The sequence below is a fragment of the Staurois parvus genome, unplaced genomic scaffold (genome assembly GCF_062004578.1).
Source record: "Staurois parvus isolate SC_StPar_1 unplaced genomic scaffold, SC_StPar_1.0 ptg000334l, whole genome shotgun sequence".
In the NCBI taxonomy this organism is placed as follows: Eukaryota; Metazoa; Chordata; class Amphibia; order Anura; family Ranidae; genus Staurois; species Staurois parvus.
The window spans coordinates 5,749,167-5,772,714 of NW_028318130.1; the positions used below are offsets into that span (position 1 = coordinate 5,749,167).

The 23,548-nt window shown below is 42.3% G+C and overlaps 1 protein-coding gene across 1 annotated transcript in view; it reads left to right on the forward strand.

Annotated features, from left to right (window-relative positions):
- Positions 1-10,647: 10,647 nt before the first annotated feature.
- The window catches only part of CEP44 (centrosomal protein 44), a 79,138-nt gene continuing 66,237 nt past the window's right edge, over positions 10,648-23,548 (forward strand). Inside the window, exons 1-2 of the mRNA XM_089684042.1 lie at positions 10,648-10,762; positions 11,126-11,249. Of these exons, the coding sequence (XP_089540168.1) occupies positions 11,161-11,249 (89 nt within the window). The 5' untranslated portion in view covers positions 10,648-10,762; positions 11,126-11,160. The remainder of the gene's footprint in view (positions 10,763-11,125; positions 11,250-23,548) is intronic.

The window sequence follows — 23,548 nt, forward strand, 5'->3', positions numbered from 1 at the left end:
TTAAGCCATAACACCTGCAAAAGGTTCCTGAGCCTTTATATGGTCTCTCAGTCTGGTTCAGTAGGAATCACAATCATGGGAAAAACTGCTGACCCGACAGTTGTGCAAAAAAACATCATTGACACCCTCCATAAGGAGGGAAAGCCTAAAAAGGTAATTGCAAAAGAAGTTGGATGTTCCCAAAGTGCTGTATCAAAGCACATTAATAGAAAGTTATGTGGAAGGGAAAAGTGTGGAAGAAAAAGATGCACAAGCAGCAGAGATGACCGCAGTCTGGAGAGGATTGTCAGGAAAAGGCCATTCAAAAGTGTTGGGGACTTTCACAAGGAGTGGACTGAGGCTGGAGTCAGTGCATCAAGAGCCACCACACACAGATGGATCCTGGACATGGGCTTCAAATGTCGTATTCCTCTCGTCAAGCCGCTCCCGAACCACAAACAACGTCAGAAGCGTCTTACCTGGGCTAAAGAAAAACAGACCTGGTCTGTTGCTCAGTGGTCCAAAGTCCTCTTTTCTGATGAGAGCAACTTTTACATCTCATTTGAAAACCAAGGACCAAGAGAGTATGGAGGAAGAATGGAGAGGCACACACTGCAAGATGCTTGAAGTCCAGTGTGAAGTTTCCACAGTCTGTGTTGATTTGGGGAGCCATGTCATCTGCTGGTGTTGGTCCACTGTGCTTCATTAAGTCCAGGGTCAATGCAGCCGTCTACCAGGAGATTTTGGAGCACTTCATGCTTCCTTCCACAGACGAGCTTTATGGGGATGCTGACTTCATTTTCCAGCAGGACTTGGCACCTGCCCACACTGCCAAAAGCACCAAAACCTGGTTCAATGACCATGGGATTACTGTGCTTGATTGGCCAGCAAACTCGCCTGACCTGAACCCCATACAGAATCTATGGGGCATTGCCAAGAGAAAGATGAGAGACGTGAGACTGAACAATGCAGAAGAGCTGAAGGCAGCTATTGAAGCATCCTGGCCTTCCATAACACCTCAGCAGTGCCACAGGCTGATAGTTTCCATGCCACACCGCATTGAGGCAGTAATTGCTGCAAAAAGGGGCCCAAACCAAGTACTGAGTACATATGCATGCTTATACTTTTCAGAGGTCCGATATTGTTCTATGTACAATCCTTGTTTTATTGATTGCATGTAATATTCTAATTTTCTGAGATTGTGGATTTGGGGTTTTCATGAGCTGTAAGCCATAATCATCACACTTATGACAAATCACGGCTTGAACTATCTTGCTTTGCATGTAATGAGTCTCATATATTAGTTTCACCTTTTAAGTTGCATTACTGAAATAAATGAACTTTTGCACGATATTCTTATTTTTTGAGTTTCACCTGTACATAGACACATCTTAGTATCATATTGGCACTACACATCTAGATCTGGCGGGACCGCAAAATCATGTCCCTTGACTCGCACATGTGTACAAATTGGGCATCAACAATGTTGTCAATATCTGTACTCAACTAAAGGATTGGTCCTTGAGACCTCAGAGCGATACATAGCGCCAGCTATAGAGGACAATAACGAGAACTGAGAAAAGGTAAAGGAGTAATTAAAGGGAAGAGGTAGAAACAATAGAGGTATAATAAAGCAGGAGCAGAGAAATTTAGATCAAGAACACAGATGTAGCAAATACCAAATCCTAACACTGTGAAAAACACGACAGTATACAGTTACATTATGGGGTAAAAACATATTTGTCCAACAAGACCATTGAAAACCAAATTTTCCCATATGTTGACCCTGAAGAGCCACTGCTCTTTCGCAAATATAATCCAAGTTAACTCTATGGATTACTTCTAACATGGTAGGAATCCTTACTGTTTTCCATACAGCAGTAATAGATATTCTAGCGGCAATAAGTATGTAACCAACAATTGTTCTATATTGGGTAGGGAACAGTTGTAATGTAATGTTAAGAAGAGCTAAGTGAGATGCTGGGCCAGTGAGCTTTCCAGAAACCCTTGAAATGAGTGCAAAGACTTCCCGCCAGAAATTCCTCAGCAGATGGCACCTCCATAAAATGTGTATTAAAGTGCCTTCCTCTCCGCAATTCCTCCAACAAAGGGGGGACATATTGGGATACATTTTAGCTACGAGTATACGGAGTAAGGTAGCTACGATATAAAATTTTGAGAGAGCAATTCCAGTGATTTATGCATTTGGTAATGCTTAAGTTATTACCCAGTGCAGCCTCCTATTCATCTCTCGCAAAAGACCTATTAACTTATACTACGGAGGGTAGTCTGGTCAGTATCATATTGTAAGAAATTATAGAACTACGAAATCCCTTTTTTTAATCTAATGGGGTTCATCAAGAAATGCCAAAATTTGGAGTCGATTTCCACCCCCGTCTTTGGATGCATTCCATGATAGCTTCTAATCTGTAGGAGGGAGTACCCACCTTTTCCCAGGATGGCACCCCTTGTTTCAGCGAGAGTAGTGTAGCCCTTCTCCAGTAGGGGTCTGGTGTCGAGGTTAGGGATAAAGTGTTCATAAGCTAAAAGGGGAACGTCTATTTGAATCTTAGAAGAGGCGGGAATAATTTTATTTATGCCATAATACCATGCCCCAAGTGCTGCAATGGAAGGCAAAAAAGTAGTAAGGAGAGTGGAGTGAGCCGCCTTAGCCAACACTAGAGCCTGAAGATCTTTGTCTGTTACTAGAGATTTCTCAAATTGTACCCAGAGTTTGTCTGAAGGGATAAACCATTCCAGGAGTTGGTCCAAATAGAGGCATAATAATAGCTGGAGAGCACTGGGAGCCCAACCCCGCCTTTAGTTTTATGTTTGGAAAGGGACAGGAAATAAATTTTTGGCTTTTTCCCTTGCCAGATATAATTTCTCATAGCCACTTCCAATTTAGCAATAAGTGTGTGGTATAATGATTGAAATCGTGCGAAAGTAATATAAAATTTTGGGGAGGACCAGCATTTTAAAGGCGGCTATTCTTCCTATCCATGAAGTTTCGACTTTGTTAAGTCGTTGTAGTTCCGTTACCCCCGACTGGTATAGCTTTTCAAAGTTATCCTTAAAAAGGTATTGGAAGTAGGGTACGAGATTAGTATACTAAGGTAATCTAGCTTTTTCTGGGTCCAATTGTATGAAAATTTAGTTTTAAGCTCTTTCAAGAGGGTCTTTGGGATAGCTATTGGTAAGGTGGAAGATTTTGCAACGTTAACTTTATAATAAGAAACTGCACAGAAGGATTTTAAGGATGCAGAAATTTCTGTAAGGGATGTCACAGGGTCAGTAACTGTAAGAATAACGTTATCAGCGAACAAGCCAATTTTATGAGACATATCTGCAGCCTGAATGCCCGATATTAGGGGATTATCGCGAATTGCCGTTGCTAGAGGTTCCATAACAAGAGAGAAGATGATGGGGGCCGTTATGGACAACCCTGGCGAGTGCCATTAGTAATGCTGAAGGGTTCTGAAAATGTGAAAACCTGGGCATTAGGAACTGTATAAAGTGCCATAATGGCCGAGTTTATATATCCAGTAATACCAAATTTATGCAAGGTAGTGTCTAAATATTGCCAGTGAACCCTGTCAAAAGCTTTTTCAGCGTCCAGGGCCAAGAACACTGCCTGCGATCTACGAGACTCGATTAAGTGCATTAGATCCAATATTCTCAGAGTACCATCTGGGGCCTGCCTACCCCTAACAAACCCTACTTGATCGGACCGAATTAGGTGAGGGGTGATTTTAAGGAGACGGGTTGCTAAGATTTTAAGGTCAGTATTTAACAATGAGATGGGTCTAAAGTTTTGGGAATGATCTGAGGGTTTCCCCAGTTTAGGTAGGGTAACAATGATAGCCCTTAACATTTCCGGTGGGAATGTAGACTTGATAATAGCTTCATCAAATGTGCGTTTAAGATGAGGAACTAATATATTTTGAAATTCCTGATAGCCATCCGTGCCCGGAGACTTCCCGTCAGGTAGTACTTTGATGGCTTAGAAAATTTCGCTTTCCAAAATGGGTCGATTGAGACTATTTTTTGAGAATCTAACTTGGGTAGAGATAGCTTATTCAAAAATTGATCAATCGAATCTGGGGTGGGTTGGGGAGTAGATGGGTCATCCTTGAGGTTGTATAATTGGGAATAATAAGTGCGGAACGCCTCTGCTATTTTATTTGGATGGTAAGTTGGCTTATTAGAAGTAGGATCAAGGAGAGAAGATATTTTGGATTTTACTTGTCTAGTTGTTAAGTAGTTTGCTAGCACTTTTGTCCCTTGGGAATAGAATTTAGCCTTGGCCTTTTTTAGATAGTGAGCATGTCTCCCTAAAAGTAGAGTCCTAAGTTTCAATCTCGTGTTTTGGAGCTCCTGGAAAGGGGGATAAAGTTTGTTTATGTGTGTGTTCAAGTTTAGTTATTTGCTCAATGGTGTCCAGAAGTACACAGTTCCTAGCCCTTTTAGCCTGCGGTGCAAGCTTCAATAGTAACCCTCTACAATATGCCTTATCAGCGCGCCATACGTTAGTTGCACTGGTATCAGAAGCCAAATTAACCACAAAATACTCCTCTAAAGCAGCAACAATAGCAGGGCGAGACAAATTATTACAAAACATGGAGGCATCATTACGCCACAAAGATACCGAAGTAAATTTCAAAGTCTCCTCGATAGTTATAGAGATAGGAGTGTGGTCTGACCACGTCATTGGATGTATTTCAGCTTTAGAAATATTTTGCAACAGTTGAATATCCGTAAGAAAAAAGTCTATTCGGGAATATGATTTGTGGGGTGCTGAGTAATGTGTAAAATCCTTTTCAGAAGCATGGATGCATCTCCAGAAATCATAAAGGTTGGCTGCCGAGATGGACTGGGCTAAAGACTGTCTCAAATGCCGTGAAGGATTGGAGGTGTCCATGGAGTTATTGATAATAGCGTTAAAGTCTCCACAGTAGATCAAATAACCCCTTTGTATTTTTGCTACTTTTTTCCGCAAGGAGTTGAAAAAAGGGACCTGATGGGTATTAAGAGCATAGAGATTCACAATAGTGGAGGTGGTGTTAAGTTCACAGACGATGATTATGAACCTGCCTTTACTTTCGGACACTTGGGAGTGTAAAGAGAAAGCAACAGAGTCACGTACAGCAATCAATTCACCACCTTTCTTAGTAGGGCCATTAGATGTAAAAATATGTGGGTACATACGGTTGGAGCAGTATGGGGCCTTAGCCACCGAGAAATGGGTTTCCTGGACACACAACAGATCACCGTGTAGTTGTTGGGCTTCTTTCCACATCATCTGACGTTTGAATGGACTATTAAGACCGTGCACATTCAAAGATACAATTTTTAGTACCATGAGGAAGCCTGAGTGAATGATGTGTGGACTTTCTCAACTGGTAGGATCATCAATAGCCTGGCAGGGTTTGAGGGCTGGATTTGTACTCTTGCGAAGACCATGGTTTTCAAACGTGGGCGAAGGAGGTACGACCCTCCATTAGTGGTATATGAGGACTCGTCAGGATCCAATAACAAATGGTGTTGCTGCTCTGGAGAGATACACAGGAACAAAAAAGAAAAACTGGAGAGAAAAAAACATAACAAAAAAGTAACACAAACGTTCGTGTGAAGTGAATCACTCAAATGTATAGGGGGAATTGCCGAGGCAAACAGCCTAGGGCGCCGCTATCTAAACTTGCAGCGGGAAAATTATAAGGCACCAGAGAACTTGGGGGGGGAAGCAGTTGCGTATGTCAGCCTGCTACCTGGTCCCACTCTGGAGGGATTTTTCTGGGGGAGGATTTTGTAGGGACGATGACCTCCTCTGCTGGTATAAGACCCCATTTTTTGGCATCTTTTTCCGAAGTGATCGTAAGGACTCTATTATCTTTTGTAATCAGCAATTTGGTAGGGAACCCCCACTGGTATTTGATATCGTTGTTGCGCAATAATTTTGTAAAGGACATCAATTTCTTGCGAGCTAGTATGGTGTGTTGAGAAAGATCCGCAAACAGAGAGATCCCGCTGTAGGGTGCTGGCAATGGAGTATTCTTTTGCGTAAATAAAAAGTTCTTCCTTCACATGATAGAAATGAACTCTCGCTATAACATCGCAAGGGACGTGCGCTGGGAGAAATGAAGGCTTCGGCAGTCTAAGCATCCTATTCACTACCACTTCTCTATGCGGGGTATGCGGCAGTAACGTGGATATCATCTGCTGAATAAACTTACAAAGAAGCGCCACGGAGTGTCCTTACTGATCCCCCTAAATTTTGTTATTTCTGCGGGAGCGGTCCTCAATGTCTGCCATTTTCGCCTTTAAAGATGTCAGCTCATCTTCCACTTTGTTGTGGGCATCCGCTAATTCGTTATGAGCAGTGGCGAAATCTCCCATTTTAGTTTCCACATGTGATACCCTCTCACCCAGATTTTCCATCTCTGTATTGATTAAATAATTGATTGACATAAAGCTCATCATGTCCTTATGTAGGGACCCTTGAAGGGTAACTAACATATCTTTCATAACAGTAGCGTTAAGCGGCATAGATTCTGCTGGGTAGTCCTCTAAATTCTCTAGTGGTATTGAGAGAAGAGGAATCATAAGTTTGCTCACCCCTCTGTTGTACCTCTGGAGAGACCCTCTTCTTATTCTTGAGGGGACTGCTTGATGGTGTTCTCAGTGGAGAGCTTGCCAGCTCTGTGTGCACAGCAGGACTGGAGGCACGCAGGGGAGAGCTATGCTTGTCTCCCTCCTCCTGTCCTCGTGGACCAGCCGAGGAGCAGGGACTGGCGCCATTTTGACAGGAGGGGGTACCCGCCGGAGCAAAGAACTCCGACAGCTTGCGGGGCTCCTCCTTTTTTCCCCCATTATCCAGGGATGTGCCCCACACTTCCCTAGTGTCAGCGGTGACGTCGGCGGGGTTTCCCCGCTGTAGTCCGTCGCTTTGGATGGCTTATCTCCTTGGCGGTGCACGGAGCACTGTCAGACTGCGGCCATCTTCATCCACAGCCGGCCATGCCCCCCCCTCCAATGCTTTATTCTTGCTATAATATGGTCTTCGTATGATTTGCAAGTCTGACAATTCTTATGTTATTATACTAACAGAACTTATTCAATAAATCATGTTTTGCTTTAATATTTATTAAGCCTAATCCGTGTATTAGTGAGCGATTGTAGTAATGTTAAACACACTTTGTTTTGAGGCAAAACAAGATTGTACAAATGTCTAAATAGTGGCACGCTTGTATAGAAATTGTCCACGTATAAGTGGCAACCCTTACGGAACAAAAATGACACCAAGTCTCAAACTATCTTGCCACTGCTCCCCATGTAGTCTGGGCAATTGGGGGGCTCTACTTCGCTGTCTCTTCCCTCATAAACCCTAAATTTGTATGTATAGCTCTGTGAAAGGGCCACAGGCTTATACAATTTGACCCCGTATCTGGCACGCTTGATGGGAATAAGGGACTCATCCATGCAGATATTTTACTGGCGCATATACACATCTGCAAAATTTCTCAGTGAGGTGGTTGACTCCTGCAACACATGCCTGGCGAGAGGAGACCTCAGACGGCACACGGGGGACCTCACAACAAGATTACTCACTACTTTCTGCAGCAGCACTTGGTGGGATCACCGACCTCGTCTGCCACCTCCCCACTTAAGATGGTGCTAACGAAGTCCAGCCAGGCCACATCCTCAGCTATCAGCTGCTATGCAGCTTCCCTCTCCAATGGTAGCGACCCTTAGCAAGGAGCATCCTTCTCATTACATTCACCCGACCAGCTACCAGCATATTTTGACTTTCTGGAACCTGCAGTGGAAATTCTGAACTGGCTGGACCTGCTCTTCCAGGCTTCTACATTTGGCCCGCTGCCTCCACGCCCGCAGAGGTTTCGGCGAAGCCACTCTAGAGCTCCGAGACACGAACATCCCAGACGATCCCCATCCATTATGGAGGACTGATCTTGCCACCAGTGGCCATGGACCCCCCGGGGACTGCTGCATGTGAACTTTATTATAGTCCTGGTCTGCGAGAATGGCTCTGACTAGTTCCTGTCTTTTGACAGAGACTGATTCCAAGATGTTTGTTATGGCCTATGCTCTCTTCATTTCATGACGGGGCGGTGACCTACTGGGACAGTGGACTGCTCGAGGTTTGGTCTCTGGTGTATTCCTACCCCATTGTGACCACCGACCCCTAGGGCGCTATTGATCTCAGGTGGTCTGGAAGAATCCCAATTATTTAAGTTCGTTCTTCCGTTTTTATAATGTTTTGTGCTGGTCACATCTGCACAATATTTAATTATAGCCGCTGTATGTTACTGCTCTCATGTGGGGAATAGTGTCTGGCTGTAGGGCCTTTTTGGCCTGGGTCCAGATCCATCTCTTGGATCCTGCCCACTCTACCCTCCTTCCGGTCGCCTCTGGTCACCTTTCAGAGGTTCACTGTTCTTCTCACGAGAGTGCAGTGACCGCTGGTTCCATATCCATATCTTTACCATGTTCCTCGATGCTTTATTGATGCTCCTCCTCTAAAATGTTACTTGTGTTGGACTTATGTTGTACTTGATCAGTAATAGTCTGGTTAGATGGTCCCTAGCATCTCTCTATTATTCCGCATCCTAGTCCTTCTATTACCCCCCCCAATAGGGTATACCCTAGCGGATGCACTGTTGTGAACTCTGTTAGACTATATGTGAGTATCACATGGACTCCTGTCTCATTTTCCATACTTCCCAGCTCTCTTCCTTCTCTTTTGGGTTCTTAGTCTTGCTTTAGGTTTCACCCCTCTTTTCTTTACTATATCTCTAATTTTTCTCATCCTATACTTAGCTCTCTGCTTCCCCCCCTTTTCTCTCTTTTTTTCTCCTTCTTGCCATTTTCCTTTCTCTCATCTATCGGTGCTCCTTACTCTTCACCTCTCTACTCTTCCTGCTTTCTATATTTTTCTTTTTGTTCTCTTTCTTACTTCCTCTCTGCCCTTCCCTCCCGGGGTACTCTCTTTTGTCCTTCTGTGATCTGTCAGGACGCTCACCTTGGTAGCCATGGACATGATACGGATTGCGTCTCTGAACGTTAGGGGTTTGAGTGTTCCCGAAAAGCGCTCAAGGCTCCTTCTAGATTTGAAGAGATGTGGGTCTACTGTGGTGTTTATACAAGACTCATTTTCAAATTGCACGTCCCTAGGCTCTACATTCGTAGTTTTCCAACAGTATATCACAACCCGTTACCCATTTCCAAATTGAAGGGGGCAAGTCTTTTAATTGCCAAAACAGTTCCCTGGTCTCTCTCCGCGGTGCAACAGGACCTGCTTGGTCGCTATCTATTGGTTAAGGGTAGGATTGGTCAATTTGCAGTGACCTTTGCCAATGTTTATTTTACCAACATAGACCACCTATCTTTCTTGAGAGGGCTGCTCCCGCTCCTGCTAGATTTCATTAAGAAGGCTCCCTTATCTTCAGTGGAGACATTAATTTTGCACTGGAACCACACTTGGACGTTTCCAAGGGTTTCTCTCATCTCTTTTTCTCCTGTCTCAAGCGCCTGAAGGCTGAACTACATTTGGTTGATCCGTGGCGTATCCTACTACGAGGGACTACATTTTGGCCTAAATCTATAACAAATTTTGATTTTGGACATTTTTTACTGGACACATTTATTAGCAAAAAGTCAAAAATATTGTTTTCTCAAAATTGTTTTTTTTTTTTTTTTTTTAATAACACAAAATAAAAATCGCACAGGCGATCAAATACCACTAAAAGAAAGCTCAATTTGTGGAAAAAAAAAAAAAAAGGAGGTAAACGTCATTTGGGTGGAGCGTTGCATGACCTCGCAATTGTCAAATGGCCTGGTCGGGGGGGGGAGTAAATCCTCAGTAGGGCAAGTGGTTAAAGCGGAGTTCCACTCACTCTGTAACAAAATAAAAGTCAGCAGCTACAAAAATTGTAGCTGCTGACTTTTACAAAAGGCCACTCACCTGTGTTGCCCCTACCGCAGCCCGTTTCACCGGCCGTCCTGTATTCCAGCGGGTAGTCATCTTCAGTGTGGGCACCCGGCTGTGACAGCTTGGGGCTTCACAGCCGGGTGCCCACTGCGCATGCACGAGTAGCAGTGCACTTCCAGAATGGCTCCGTCGTCTTCTAGGATCTGTCACATGTCCCACAAGTCTATGGGGATGACAACTTACGTTTCCGATCGCCCGCCATAGGCGATGGCAGCGGATGTAGGAGCGGGTACCTGTCAAATTCGGGTACCCATTCCCCGCTCTCTAAAGGTGCCAATCCTTAATGGGGAGCGGACGGGCCGATCTTTAAAACGGAACTTTCCCTTTTGGGTGGAACTCCACTTTAAGACATCTATTGGTGTATTGCCTGTCTTACCCTCCTAACCAATCAAAATTCAACTAGCTGACCTCACCATTCGTACAACGGGAGAAACCGTACACCGGTTCCCGTGCTGTTCTAGAAGAGCCGCCGCACACTACAGACAGATAGCAAACCTCCTCCCCCATCAGGCAGCACAACGTCAACTGCCCAACCGTCAAATACCCACAACCACGCCCTCGAATCCGCCCCTCGTCTCTTGGCCAACGGGAGCCCTTTTCCCATTCGCTATCCGCGATGCCAGCATTTGCCAGAGGATTCCTGGTTGGTTACCTGAAAGTCAGTTCCTCATTGGCCGTACTGTGCGGAGGGCGGGATCAGTAGTAATGTTTGTGTATTGTTGATGTACAGGCTGCGCTATACTTCCGGTATTGGAGGATTCAGTCGTTGTATTAGTAGGTGTCATGTACTGTGCAGTGCGGGCATATGGACAAGTGTGTGTATGGGGGATAAAGCTCTATGGTTTCATAGTAGTCATTTCCTGGCTGTAACAGTCTGTGGGTGCTAGGGTGTGCTGGTATTTGTAGTTCTACAGCACCTGGTGATCCACAATCCGTTGTCTCTTTCTATTGCACAGCTGTGGTTTTATAGGTCTGGTGCATGTAATTATATATAAAATGTACTATGTGCCCCCTGAGGGCCCATTGGGTAGCAGTGATCTGTGTTCTTGTTTCCTGTTCTCAGTCTAAATCTGGTACTCATGGAAGGTTGTTTGCATTGTAAGGACAACTTTGAAATAACTTTCTTCTTTTCTCCAGGCTTATTAAAACCAAGCCAATAAAAATAGGACACCATGGCAACAGGTGATATAAAAGGGGTCCTCCGAAAACTGGAACAGAGGCTGCGAATGATCAATTATCCCAGGGATGTGGACTATTCCAGGTAAGTGTCTGAACCACCTCAATACTGACATGTTTCACTCTCCTTATTACCAGGTCAGTTTTCAGTCCTCTGATAACTCGATTGATAATTAGTCTCATGCAGCACTGGGGTTGATTTACTAAAACTGGAGAGTTTAAAATCTGGTGCAGCTCTGCATAGAAACCAACTTCCATATTAATTTTTTTATTTTTAGCCAAAGCTTAACCACTTCTTGAGGGCTACAGCGTGATCGTCCCGTTCTGGGAGGGCATCATATGATGTCATCCCAAAATGTGCCGACAGCGGCACTCACCTGACGCTCTCTGTGATCGCTGTGTCCTTTGGACACAGCTGATCACAGCTGCCTTTTACCACGTGATCAGGTGTGTCCAATTACAGCTGATCACCATATAAATACGCTTGCCGTTATCAACATTTCTTTCCTCACAGCTGTCATAGCGTGAGGAAAGTACTGCCAATAACCGGCAACTGTGAAAGGAGACATCTATTCTGATAATCAGGGCACTGATTGTCAGTGCTGCCTGTAACAGCGTATACCCAGAGATGGCCGCGGTTCAACCAAATTGTAACACCTCGTAAGAGATAAGGCAAGCTTTCCCAGGAGTTGAAAGAGATTCCAACCTAATAAACCTAACTGAGCGTATGTGACAGAATCAGATAAACACTTTTCAAATCCATTTTTCCCCTATGTCTCATATCTTGGAATATGAGAGACTTACATAAAAACCAGACATATCGTCAGATTGGCTAAGAAAAGACGAACAATTTGATGGGTCACTTGCTTTGTCTCGAATACACAGGAAAGCAGAAAAGTAGATCTCGTGAACCGTTCAGTATAGAATTACATATTTCATCTCTAATCAATCCTCAGACGTGTCTGCATAATAATCTACCCGCGGGTGTAGTGTCACTTGTGCATAGGAAAAGTTATGAGCCCAAATGTGAACTACACGAGATTTTGGCTCTAGTTTAGGTCGACACCCAGACCTCCACGCCTACACGGGGTATTGGTCCTTGACGTCAGAGACACCCCCTACTGGGGAACTACAAATTGGGCTGTCAGGCCTAAGAGAGTTGAGTTGAAGACGTCTCCCATTTTAACATCAGTACCACTTGAGGAGACCCGTGCCCTTTCGCTCTGCTAACCCAGGACTTTGGCAAGTGCCTTAACCCTTTCACCTCTCTCTGATATCTCTTTGCTGTGCTGTTGGTCTCTGTATATTTATATATATATCTTAGTTACGTCTTTCTCTGTAAATATTTTTATTGCACCCGTTTGACCTTTTAGTAATAAATCTTTCCTTCTGAAAGTGTTGAACTGTCTCTATAGCGCTTTATTGCAATTTACGAATTCCTGCCTCTAAAAAGAACACTACTTTGTTTGTTTAACCCTCTGTATAACCGTGTTATGCAGACGATTACCTCAACCATTATAGTGTTATTGCTGAGATTGCCGAGTTTCCTCTTTCTCTGTACAAAAAGGAGGTGGTGGCAGTGTGAAGGGTTAATTGCGTAATTAACCTGACCCAGTAACAATCGCTCAGGCTGCCGGTACATCGATTGTGGTCCAATTAGCTGGAAAATCGTGGGTGTGGCATTGTTATGCACGTGACATCGCAGTTTTAGATCAGCTAGTCCTTCGGTCACGAGTTTGGTGAGAAGGGCTGGGGTCTGACGCCGCGATCGTGACACTGCCTATTAGTGCCCATCGGTATTGCCTATTAGTGCCTCCTCATCAATGCCCGCCAGTGCAGCCTATCAGTGCTGCCCATCAGTGCAGCCTCATCAATGTACATCAGTGAAGGAGAAAAATTACCTGTTTGCAAAATGTTATAATAGAAACAAAGACAAACTTTTTTTTTTTTCAAAAATTGTCAATCTTTTTTCATTTATAGTTCCAAAAAAACCCCAGTGGTGAATAAATACCACCAAAATAAAGCTCTGTGTGAAAAAAATGCTAAAAATTTCATATGGGTATAGTTTTGCATGACCGCGCAATTGTCATTCAAAGTGCAGCAGCGCTGAAAGCTGAAAATTGGCCTGGGCAGGAAGGGGGTAAAAGTAGGCAAGTGGTTAAAGCAGAATTATATTCCCCCTCCGATCCCACAATGCACTATCCTGGAGCTCTCTGCCTGGTCGCTGACATCTTCAGGCACTTGCACTGCTCACTGTATAGGGGTGGACAGGCAGGTAGCTTAACACCCCGTTCACATCAGTTCGATTTGTATGCCCTGCAACTTGCAAATTTAATGCCAAGTCGCACCCTATTGTCCGCAATTGGTGCGGTCATTCCGGTGCTGTTCCGCACCGATTTCTTTGAGACTACTTTTAGACATACATTTAAAAATGTACTTTTTTTTTGCTCGAAAATTACTTAGGATTCCCAAACAATATATTTTTTTAGCAGAGGCCCTATAGAATAAAGTGATGGGTGTTGCAATTTTTTATGCCACACGGTTTTTCAAATGCAATTTTCTTGGGAAAACATTTTAATTAATTTTATTGCACACAAACACTATCATACCCAATTTTTCAGTAAAATGTAAAAGATGATGTTATGCCGAGTAAATGGATACGTAACGTGTCACGCTTTAAAATTGCGTACGCCTGTGGAATGATGCCAAACTATAGTACTTAAAATTCTCCGTAGGCAAAAGCTTTAAGCGCCTTTACAGGTTACCAGTCTAGAGTTACACAGGAGGTCTGGTGCTAGAATTATTGCTCTCGCTCTGCCGTTCGTTACAGTAGCTCACCATTGTGGTGTTGCATTTCTGTGTAAGCATGGGGGGACAGGGGCACTTTATTTTTTTTTATCTAAAACCTTTTTTTTTTTTTTTTTTTGCTATTACAAGGAATGAACAAAATCCCTTGTGAAAGCCTTGTCTGTGACAGGTCCATATCTGGGGTCTATCTCTCCTCTGGCCTCCAATGCAGCTGATCAGACACAGATCGGTCTGATCGGCTGCTTACCTTATGGGGTCACAGAGAGGGAGGAGAAAAATCAGTATGAATGTAAACACACACATCAGGACACCTACGCATGAAAATACGATACATGCTACATGACAACACGCTGGAATGAGAGGAATAATTCTAGCACCAGAGCTCCTGTGTAACACAAAACTGTTGACCTGTAGGGGTTTTTAAACTGTCGCCTATGGCAAATATAGGATATTGAAGTGTGTTGCCATTTCATGGGCACATGCAAATTGAACTACGTCCTCACAGCAATATGTATACCTTGCCAGTTCAGAAGCTTATACCAGGATGATGCCTGCATTTTTTTTAATTTTTTTTTTTATGCAGGTGATTCTTTTTGTAAAAAAACTGATCCCAGTGGCTAAATAGGCACTGAATTTCTTTTACAAGTGGTGGGAGGGGTCATCCCTATCTGCCACTCTCCACTCCATCTCCAGGCTCTCCCGTCCCACCAGGAGCCCAGCAGTAAAGTTGGCGATTCCATTGGCTTACCGTAGAGCTGTTCTTGGACCAGAACATCCCCGATTATCTCTATGGTATATGAAACCAGAAGCGATGAGTATTTTTTCACTTCCCGTTTTGTCCATTTGTTTACTGTCAAAGGAAAGCTTCAGACTGAACTGATCCGAGTTTGAACCAAAGCTTTCAAGGACGGAGGAGAAATCTGGGACCCCAGATCTCTTCATAAAGAGAACCTGTCGCTGCCTATTGCTATGACAAGGGATGTTTACTTATAAATCACAATAACAGTCTATTGGTTGCAGGACATTTGCAGCGCTTCCCCCATTTGCTTGAATGGGTTGCGTTTGGTGGGCTTGCCACCCACCGATCGCGAAGTGCGTGTCAGATAGTATTTGGCGCAGGTGTGAATCATCGCAACTGTAACATGTAAACATCTCCATCCGCTGCCATTATAGCTTAGAGGGGGCAGTTGGGGGTTTTCAAAATATGTCTCAACTGCACATTTTTAATGCTTTCTAACTGGTATTTAATCACCACAGGTTTTTCATTTGTTGCGCTATAAACGAAAAACTGAAAATTTTGAAAAAAAACCATGTTTTTCTTAGTTTCTGTTATAAAATGTAGCAAAAGTTATTTTTCTTCATAAATTTTGACAGATTTATACTACTACATTTCTTTGGTAGAAATAACCCAAATCCGTGCATATTATTTGGTCTGTGTGAAAGTTATCGAGTCTACAAGCTGTGGTACCTATCATTGAAAATTGATCAATCCTGATGTACTGACAGCCTTTTTTCTTGAGGCCCTAACATGCCAGGACAGTACAAACATCCCCCAAATGACACCTTTTTGGAAAGTAGGCAGTCTGAGATATTTAGTAAGAGACATGATGAGTTCTATGAAGTTGTAATTTTTTCCCATAATTCTTTGGAAAATGAAGACATACAGTATTGTTTTTTGCACCAAACATATGGAATTATGGCCAAAAAGTTCAACCTTGATTTTATCAGACCATAACACATTTTCCCACATGCTTTTGGGAGACTTAAGATGTGTTTTTGTAAAATTTAGCTGGGCTTGGATGTTTTTTTTTGTAAGAAAAGGCTTCCGTCTTGCCACTCTACCCCATAGCCCAGACATATGGAGAATACGGGAGACTTGTCACATGCACCACACAGCCAGTACTTGCCAGATATTCCTGCAGCTCCTTTAATGTTGCTGTAGGCCTCTTGGCAGCCTCCCAGACCAGTTTTCTTTCTTTTCTCGTCTTTTCATCAATTTTGAAGGAATTTGATTGTCACTGTTGCGCCATATTTTCTCCACTTGATGAAGACCGTGTTCACTGTGTTCCATGGTATATCTAATCCCTTGGAAATTCTTTTGTACCCTTCTCTTGCCTGATACCTTTTAACAGTGAGATCCCTCTGATGCTTTGGAAGCTCTCTACAGACCATGGCTTTGAAAGAGCTGCTAGAACAGCTGAACTTTATTTGGGGTTAATCAGAGGCACTTTAAATGAGGCAGGTGTGTACTGACTCCTATTTAATATGATTTTGAATATGATTGCTTACTTCTGAACGCAACTACATCCCCAGTTATAAGAGGGTGTGCACACTCATGCAACCACATTATTTTAGCTTTTTATGTTTATTTGCTTAAAGATTTCAGTTTGTTTTTCAATTGAGTTGTATAGTTTATAGGTCACATTAAAGGTGGAAAAAATTCTGAAATGATATATCTTTGTCTCATTTTTTTTTACATCACAGAAACCTGACATTTTAACAGGGGTGTGTAGAATTTTTATATCCACTGCATGCGTACAAAATCAACATGTACCTTCGCCTTTGCACACAAGCATGGGGGGATGGGGGCGCTTTTAAATTTGTGTTTATTTTAATTTTTACACTGTTTCTTTAAAAAAAAGTATCACTTTTATTGCTGTCACAAGGAATGTAATCATCACTTGTAATAACGATAGACAGGTACTCTTTATGGAGAGATCAAGGTTCTTCTAGACCCCAGATGTCTTCTCTGCACTAAAAGCATCTGATCACACCAAGATTGATGTGTACACAGTGACAGATGTTGATGATACACTGACCGATGTTTTTGTGCACTTGCACACTGTGACAGATGTTGATGGTCCACTAGGGACACTGTTGCAGTGGAACACTGACAGATGTTGATGTTGCAATGGAACACTATTGCAGATGTTTTGTGCACTGGTACAGATGTTGATGGGACACTTGGACAGGGACAGATGGTGCTTGGTGTACTGTGTGGGATGGCTGCACTGACTGATCTGTGTGAAGTTGAACAGTAAAATCATCAGCCACACACACACATCTGACAGGCTGCAGCATCCCCCTCTCCTGCCCCTGCATTGAGCTCTCACTGAGCTCAATGGGAGAGTCGACACAGAGACATATGTCTCTGTTTACACTGTGTGATGACTGTGATTGGACACAGCCACCACATGATCAGGAGGGCCAGTTAGAGCTCCCCTGTCCATATCTGTGATGTGCTGTGTCCGAGGGACACAGCCATCACAGAATTGCGCCAATACATGGCCCTGAGAGGCACAGGTTCTGACAGGACATATGGTACATTCAGTCAGAACAGCAAAGCCTCCATCTGGCCATTTATGTACAGTGACCAAATGGGAAGCGGTTAAAAAGCACCCATCCCCCTGTGCTCACACGCAAATGGGAACGCACACGTAGGTCATGCACACATATGTAAAACAAACAGCAAGAGAAATAATTATAGCACCAGATCTACTGTGTAACTCTAAACTGGTAATTTCTAAAGGCAGTTAAAGCGACGCCTATGGATAATTTAATGTACCGTAGTTTGTCACCATTCCACAGGCTTGCGCAATATTGAAGCATGACATGTTTGGTATCTATCTACTTGGCGTAATATTATAGTTTATATTTTACCAAATAATTGGCTATTATATTGTGTATGTTTTCACAAAAGTTCATTAAAGCTTATTTTTCGGAAAACTGTTTGGTGAAATAAACCCTCTGTACAAATATCGTATCATATAAAAAATTGCAATAGCAACCATTTTTCATTATCTTGGGCCTCTGCTTAAGATAACATATAATGTTTGGAACTCTAAGTAGTTTTCCAGGAAAACATTTTTACCTGTATAAGAGAAATGTCATAATTGGCTTGGGGTTCAAGGTTAACCAACGACACCACCAAGCTACTAGTTCACTTGCCTGTTACCTCACGCCTCAATTACAGCAACTCCTGCCTTTTCGGCCTACCTCTACACAGGGTATTGCTCCTTCCAACTATCCTGAATTCTGCTGCCAGACTTATCCACTTCATCAGCCGCTCAGTGCCTGCCTCTCTGCCAATCCCTCCACTGGGTTCCACTCACCCAATTAATAAATTCTAACTGCAACATACAAATCCATCCACAACTCTGCCCCAAGGTATATCGCCAACCTCAATACAAAATGTTTCCCAGTCTGTCCCTCTACTCCTTCAAAGACCTGCTGCTCTCCCCCCTGGGTTGTCTCTTCTTATGCTCTCTTCCAGGACTTCTCAAGAGTCTGTTATACTTTGGAACTTTCAACCCTTATCTGTCCAGCTCTCTCCTACTCTGTCTTTAGACGATCACTGAAAATTCTCTTCAGGAAGGCCTATTCTGCCTCCCACATTTATTACCTTTTTGTATCACTTACCCCTTCCTTGTAGATTTTTAGCTCTCACGAACAGGGCCCTCTTATGCAGGCCATAGACAATTCTTTTATGGGCCAATTTCTCGGCCGAAAAACGAAACATCGGTCGTTCTGTTGCCACCAATGATTCCAAAAATTGTCCATTTTTTTCAAATTTTCCAGAATGACCAGTAAAAGAAATGAGGATGAACCGCGAAAATCGACCGATGACATTGCCCCACTAATGGTGTGAAAATCGGCCGATTATTCTTTTGGACGAAAAATCGGCCGATAAATGAACAGTCTATGGCCTGCATTAATCCTCTTGCCTTGAATTTAATTGTAACTACTGTCTACCTTAGTTTGTTGCAGTAGAATATTGAATCTCTGAGATGTATCTGAAATCATTAAGAACTCACTGACTGGTGCACTCGACTTGCAGTTGATCTGATTCTGACCTGTATATAACCTGCTTCAAGTGCGTTTCGCATTCCATATTGTATGGGATTGCAAAATCTGTCCAACCTGTACAAAGCCCGCCGACCCCAGCCTATGGTTTTAAATCATCCATCATATTCAGTCATTTTTAAGCTTGTAGAAAAGAACCTATGAAAACATGGGCAAAATACTTTTCTGTTTTCTTTGTTGTGTTTTTGTTTTTTTTCTTTTTGTTGAAGTAGTCCTTTTTAAAGCAGTTATTTTAACTGCCTCAATACCAGACACTTTCATCCCCTTCTTGCCCAGGCCAATTGTCAGATTTCAGCACTCTCACACTGTTGAATGACAATTACTCAGTCATGCAACACTGTACCCAAATAAATGTTTTATAATTTTTTTTGAGACAGACAGCGCTTTCTTTTGGTGGTATTTAATCACCACTGGGTTTTTTAGTTTTTTTGCTATATGAACGAAAAAATATAAAAAAACAAAACACATTTATCTTTATAAATTATTCCAAATAAATGATCATTCTTTATACATTTAGGCCAAAATGCTAAATTTATTTGGCAAAAATAACCCAAATCAGTGGGTATTAGTTTGTGTGAAAGATATAGAGTCTACAAAGTATGGGATATATATTTAAAAATTGATCAGTCCTGATGTACTGAGAGCCTCTCTCAGTTCCTGAGGCCCTAAATAGCAAACACAGTACAAATACCCCCCAAAGAAAGAAAATTAAAAATATTTTTTATTTATGCAAAGTTTTCAATGAATAAAATATTCATACACACACATATCATGGGCATATTTAGAATTACACCCCAAAACACATTCTGCTACTACTCTGGATTATGGTGATACCACATGTGTGAGACTTTTTCACAGCCTAGCCATATAGAGGGGCCCAGAATTCAAGGAGCACCTTCAGGCAATCTTGGGAAATAAATTACATATCTAATTTCCTAACTACCTATTACATTTTCGGAGACCCTGGAACATCAGAACAGTAGAAACACCACAAAATGACCTTTTGGCTTCCTTTGTGTTGCTAATTACTACATTTTACTATTAGGTAGTCATTTTCAGCCTCCTTTGCTGATGTGATAGCTTTAATGATCAATGTTTTTTACCGTCTCATTGCATAATTATAAGATGGCATTTACAGGTTCTGACCAGCATTTTCTTTTTTTTTTGTCTCTTTTCCATGTGCTAGTACACAAGCAAAGTATGGAAATGCTCATCTAGTGCACCTCTCTGTAAAAGTTTAGTAGAATTCTCCTTTAAAATTTCAGTTGAGATATTTCAAACAACTTTTCCCTAGTACACGGGATGTCTGGTTTACATCATTGTGTTTTTGATAATAGAAGTTCATCTGAAGTTTTTGTCTAAATATAGCTGAGAAGGAAAAGAGGGTTTTTTTTTTTTTTAAGTTTATCTCTGTTTATGACTGTTGTTCTGGAACAAGAGGTGGAAGTTAAACATTTTAAGCCAATGTTTTCCTTGGTAAACATAGTATCAAGTGTGCTAAAGAGCAAGTTAATGAAATCTTAGGCCCCTTGCACACGGGGAGGGGGTTGCTCCATTTAGAGCAAAGCGGGTGGATGACAGGTCCATGTCCGCTCAGTTTATGTAGAGCTGACATGGACCAAATCCTCTCTGTTCTATGGACCAGCAGGTGTAAACAGACTCTGCTGTCCATTGACACCCGATTGTCTTCTGATCTGTTCTGCCTAGATGGAGGGAGACGGATCTCCTTACAATTTGTTTTTTTTTTAACAGACCAGATTAGATTGAAGGTAGGCGGCTGTAAACAAACAAAAGTCCTTTTACACCCACCGTTCCATAGGGGTGAATAGAGGATCCAATCAGGTCCACTTCAGAATTTGACAGGCAGACCTGATCAGCCCTTGTTCTGAAAGGGGCCTTAAAGTTTTAATTTTGCTAGCTGAAGTTTTATACATTGTGATTTGCATAGTCACTTCCAGGCCAGGTACGCATGGGTTCTAAAAATGGTGCTGCACATCTGTGTTAAATTGTCTCTTTTGGGACTGCCTAAGCAGGGACACAGCAGTAGAAAGCTAGAATTGGTTCTAACCATTCCCTCCTGTACTAAAAAAAATGTGTATTTATTTATTTTGTGTTGCTGCTGTGGGGTTTTGTTCTACGTGTCATTTTATGATGAAAAACAGGTAAAAGGAAATTATCAGAAAAGGGTGTTACAGGAAGCAGTAAAGATCTAAAGGAGGTTGTAAAGGTAAAAGTAACTCCACTCAACAGATATTTTGGGGACTTTTGAAGAGGGATTAAAACAAAACATTAAAACAATACATTTTTCTGAAAGGCCATAGTTTTCCTATAAATTTTGTGACAAATAGTCTTTACTTGTATTGTTCTGTTATGCATTTACAAGGTCTTAAGGTGTCAACAATCTTTAAATTTTGCTTGATGTTAGGTTGTTAGTCTTCAACAGTCAGCATGCTGTTATGGAATGTTCCCATAGACATGGAATTTCCTTATATCTGTAGGTTTCACCTGGCAAGAAAATGGAAGATTCTTTATTAGCCACGTTGGACAATTAGGATCCATTCAATATAAGTTGAAAACAATAGGCAACAAGTATTATTTTCCAACAGAAAGAAAGGGGCGCGGGATCTAAGTTAGAATAAAAACAACTAATTTATGTAAAAAAAAAAATATAGCACACTTACAGTTAAAATCTGGTAGATCAGCGTGGAAATCCGAGGGCACCAGGACAGACACATAACCAGGTTAATCTGAAGTAGTGGCAGTTCCTGAGCTCATAGCTGGCATACGGGGATTTTGCTATGACAGCTGCCAGAATTAAATGTCAATAGACAGCACCCTCAGCTCCTAGCTGTTTCCTCGTGGCAGCCTCTGCAATGAATGCATAGGGGGCGGTAAGGTTTTAAAGGACAACTCCTTTCTCAAACCTACCTGAACTGCTGCTACTTCAGCTTAGCCTGGTTATGTATCTGTCCTGGTGCCCCCTGCTTCCCATGCTGATCTACCTGATTTTAACTGTGTGTGCTATTTGTTGTTGGATAATAATTGAGTTGTTTTTATTCTAGCTTGGATCCAACACTTCTGTCTTTTTGTTTTGAGCTGCACTGGATCATGCCGGATTCCAATGTGGAAACTGCAGAATCCTAATACTCCATAAATCTTGATTCCTTTGTGGCTTCGATGGACCTCTCTTGGTGCTTTGACTTTGGATGCTGAAGCTGGGACTAGGGATAGGCTGTGGTGGTTTGTGCAAGTATTATTTTCCAAGTTGAATACTTTGCTGCCCTGGCTCAAAAGTGTACTCACTTTAATTTCAAACAGCCAATTACACAACTGAAATAATCTCTTATCTCATAAAACTGCAAACATCAATGCTGCTTGCACTGTGTTGCTGAATAAGTAATGGTTTCCACTACTTGCAAGATACTGTACGTAATAGCTGCTAATTTGATATACAGTCATGGCCAAAAATATTGGCACCCCTGCATTTCCTTCAGATAATGCACCACTTTGCCCAGAAAATTGTTGCTATTACAAATGTTTAGCCATTCACTTGTTTATTTCTTTTGTTTGTATTGGTATGACACTAAAAAGTGGAGAAGCAAAACAAGTCTGACACATTCCATGCAAAATCCCAAAAATGGACTGGACAAAATTGTTGGCACCCTCAATTTATTATTTAGTTGCACACCCCGTTGAAAAAATAACTAAAATCAATGGCTTCCTGTAACCATCAATGAGTTTTGTTTTTTTTTTTTTTTTTTTTTTTTTGAGTTTCTTACACCTCCCTACTAAAATTTTGGACAACTCTTCTTTCGCCAACTGCTCCAGATCTCTCAGATTGGAAGGGTTCCTTTTCCCAACTGCTGTTTTAAGATCTCTCCACAGGTGCTCTATGGGATTGAGATCTGGACTCATTGCTGGCCAGTTCAGTACTCTCCAGCGCTTTGCCTGAAACCATTTCTGAGTGCTTTTTGATGGGTGCTTTGGGTCATTGTCCTGCTTTAAGACCCATGATCTCTGATGGAGACCCAACTTTCTGATATTGGGCCCTACATTACACCCCAGAATTCTTTGGTAGTCTTCAGATTTCATAATGCCATACACACGGTCAAGATATCTAGTGCCTGAAGCAGCAAAGCAACCCCAAAACACCAGTGAACCTCCACCATGTTTGACTGTATTGACTGTAGGCACTGTGTTCTTTTCTTTAAAAGGCCTCACTTTTTCTGAAAGCTGAAGAATGATGGGCTTTACCAACAAGCTGTAATTTTGTTTAGTCTGTCCACGGTACATGTTCCCAAAAGGATTTTGGCTTCCTTAGGTAAGTTTTCACAAACTCCAATCTGGCTTTTTTATGTTTCTGTGTCAGCAGTGGGGTCCCCCTGGGTCTCCTACTATAGCGTTCTTTTTCATTCAGATTGTGACATATAGTGCGAGCTTACACAGTTGTACCCTGTGCCTGAAGGTCAGCTTGAATTTGTCTGGAAGTTGATCGAGGTTCTTTATCCAGCATTTGAACAATCCTTTGTTGCAAACTATGATCAGTTGTTCTCCTACATCCACGTCCAGGGAGATTAGCTACAGTGCCATGTGCTGTAAACTTCTTGACAATGTTGCGCACATGAACCTTAACATCTCTGGAGATGGAGATCTCTTGAGATTGTCCAAGCCTTTCCACAATTTTAGTTCTCAAATCCTCAGACAATTCTTTGC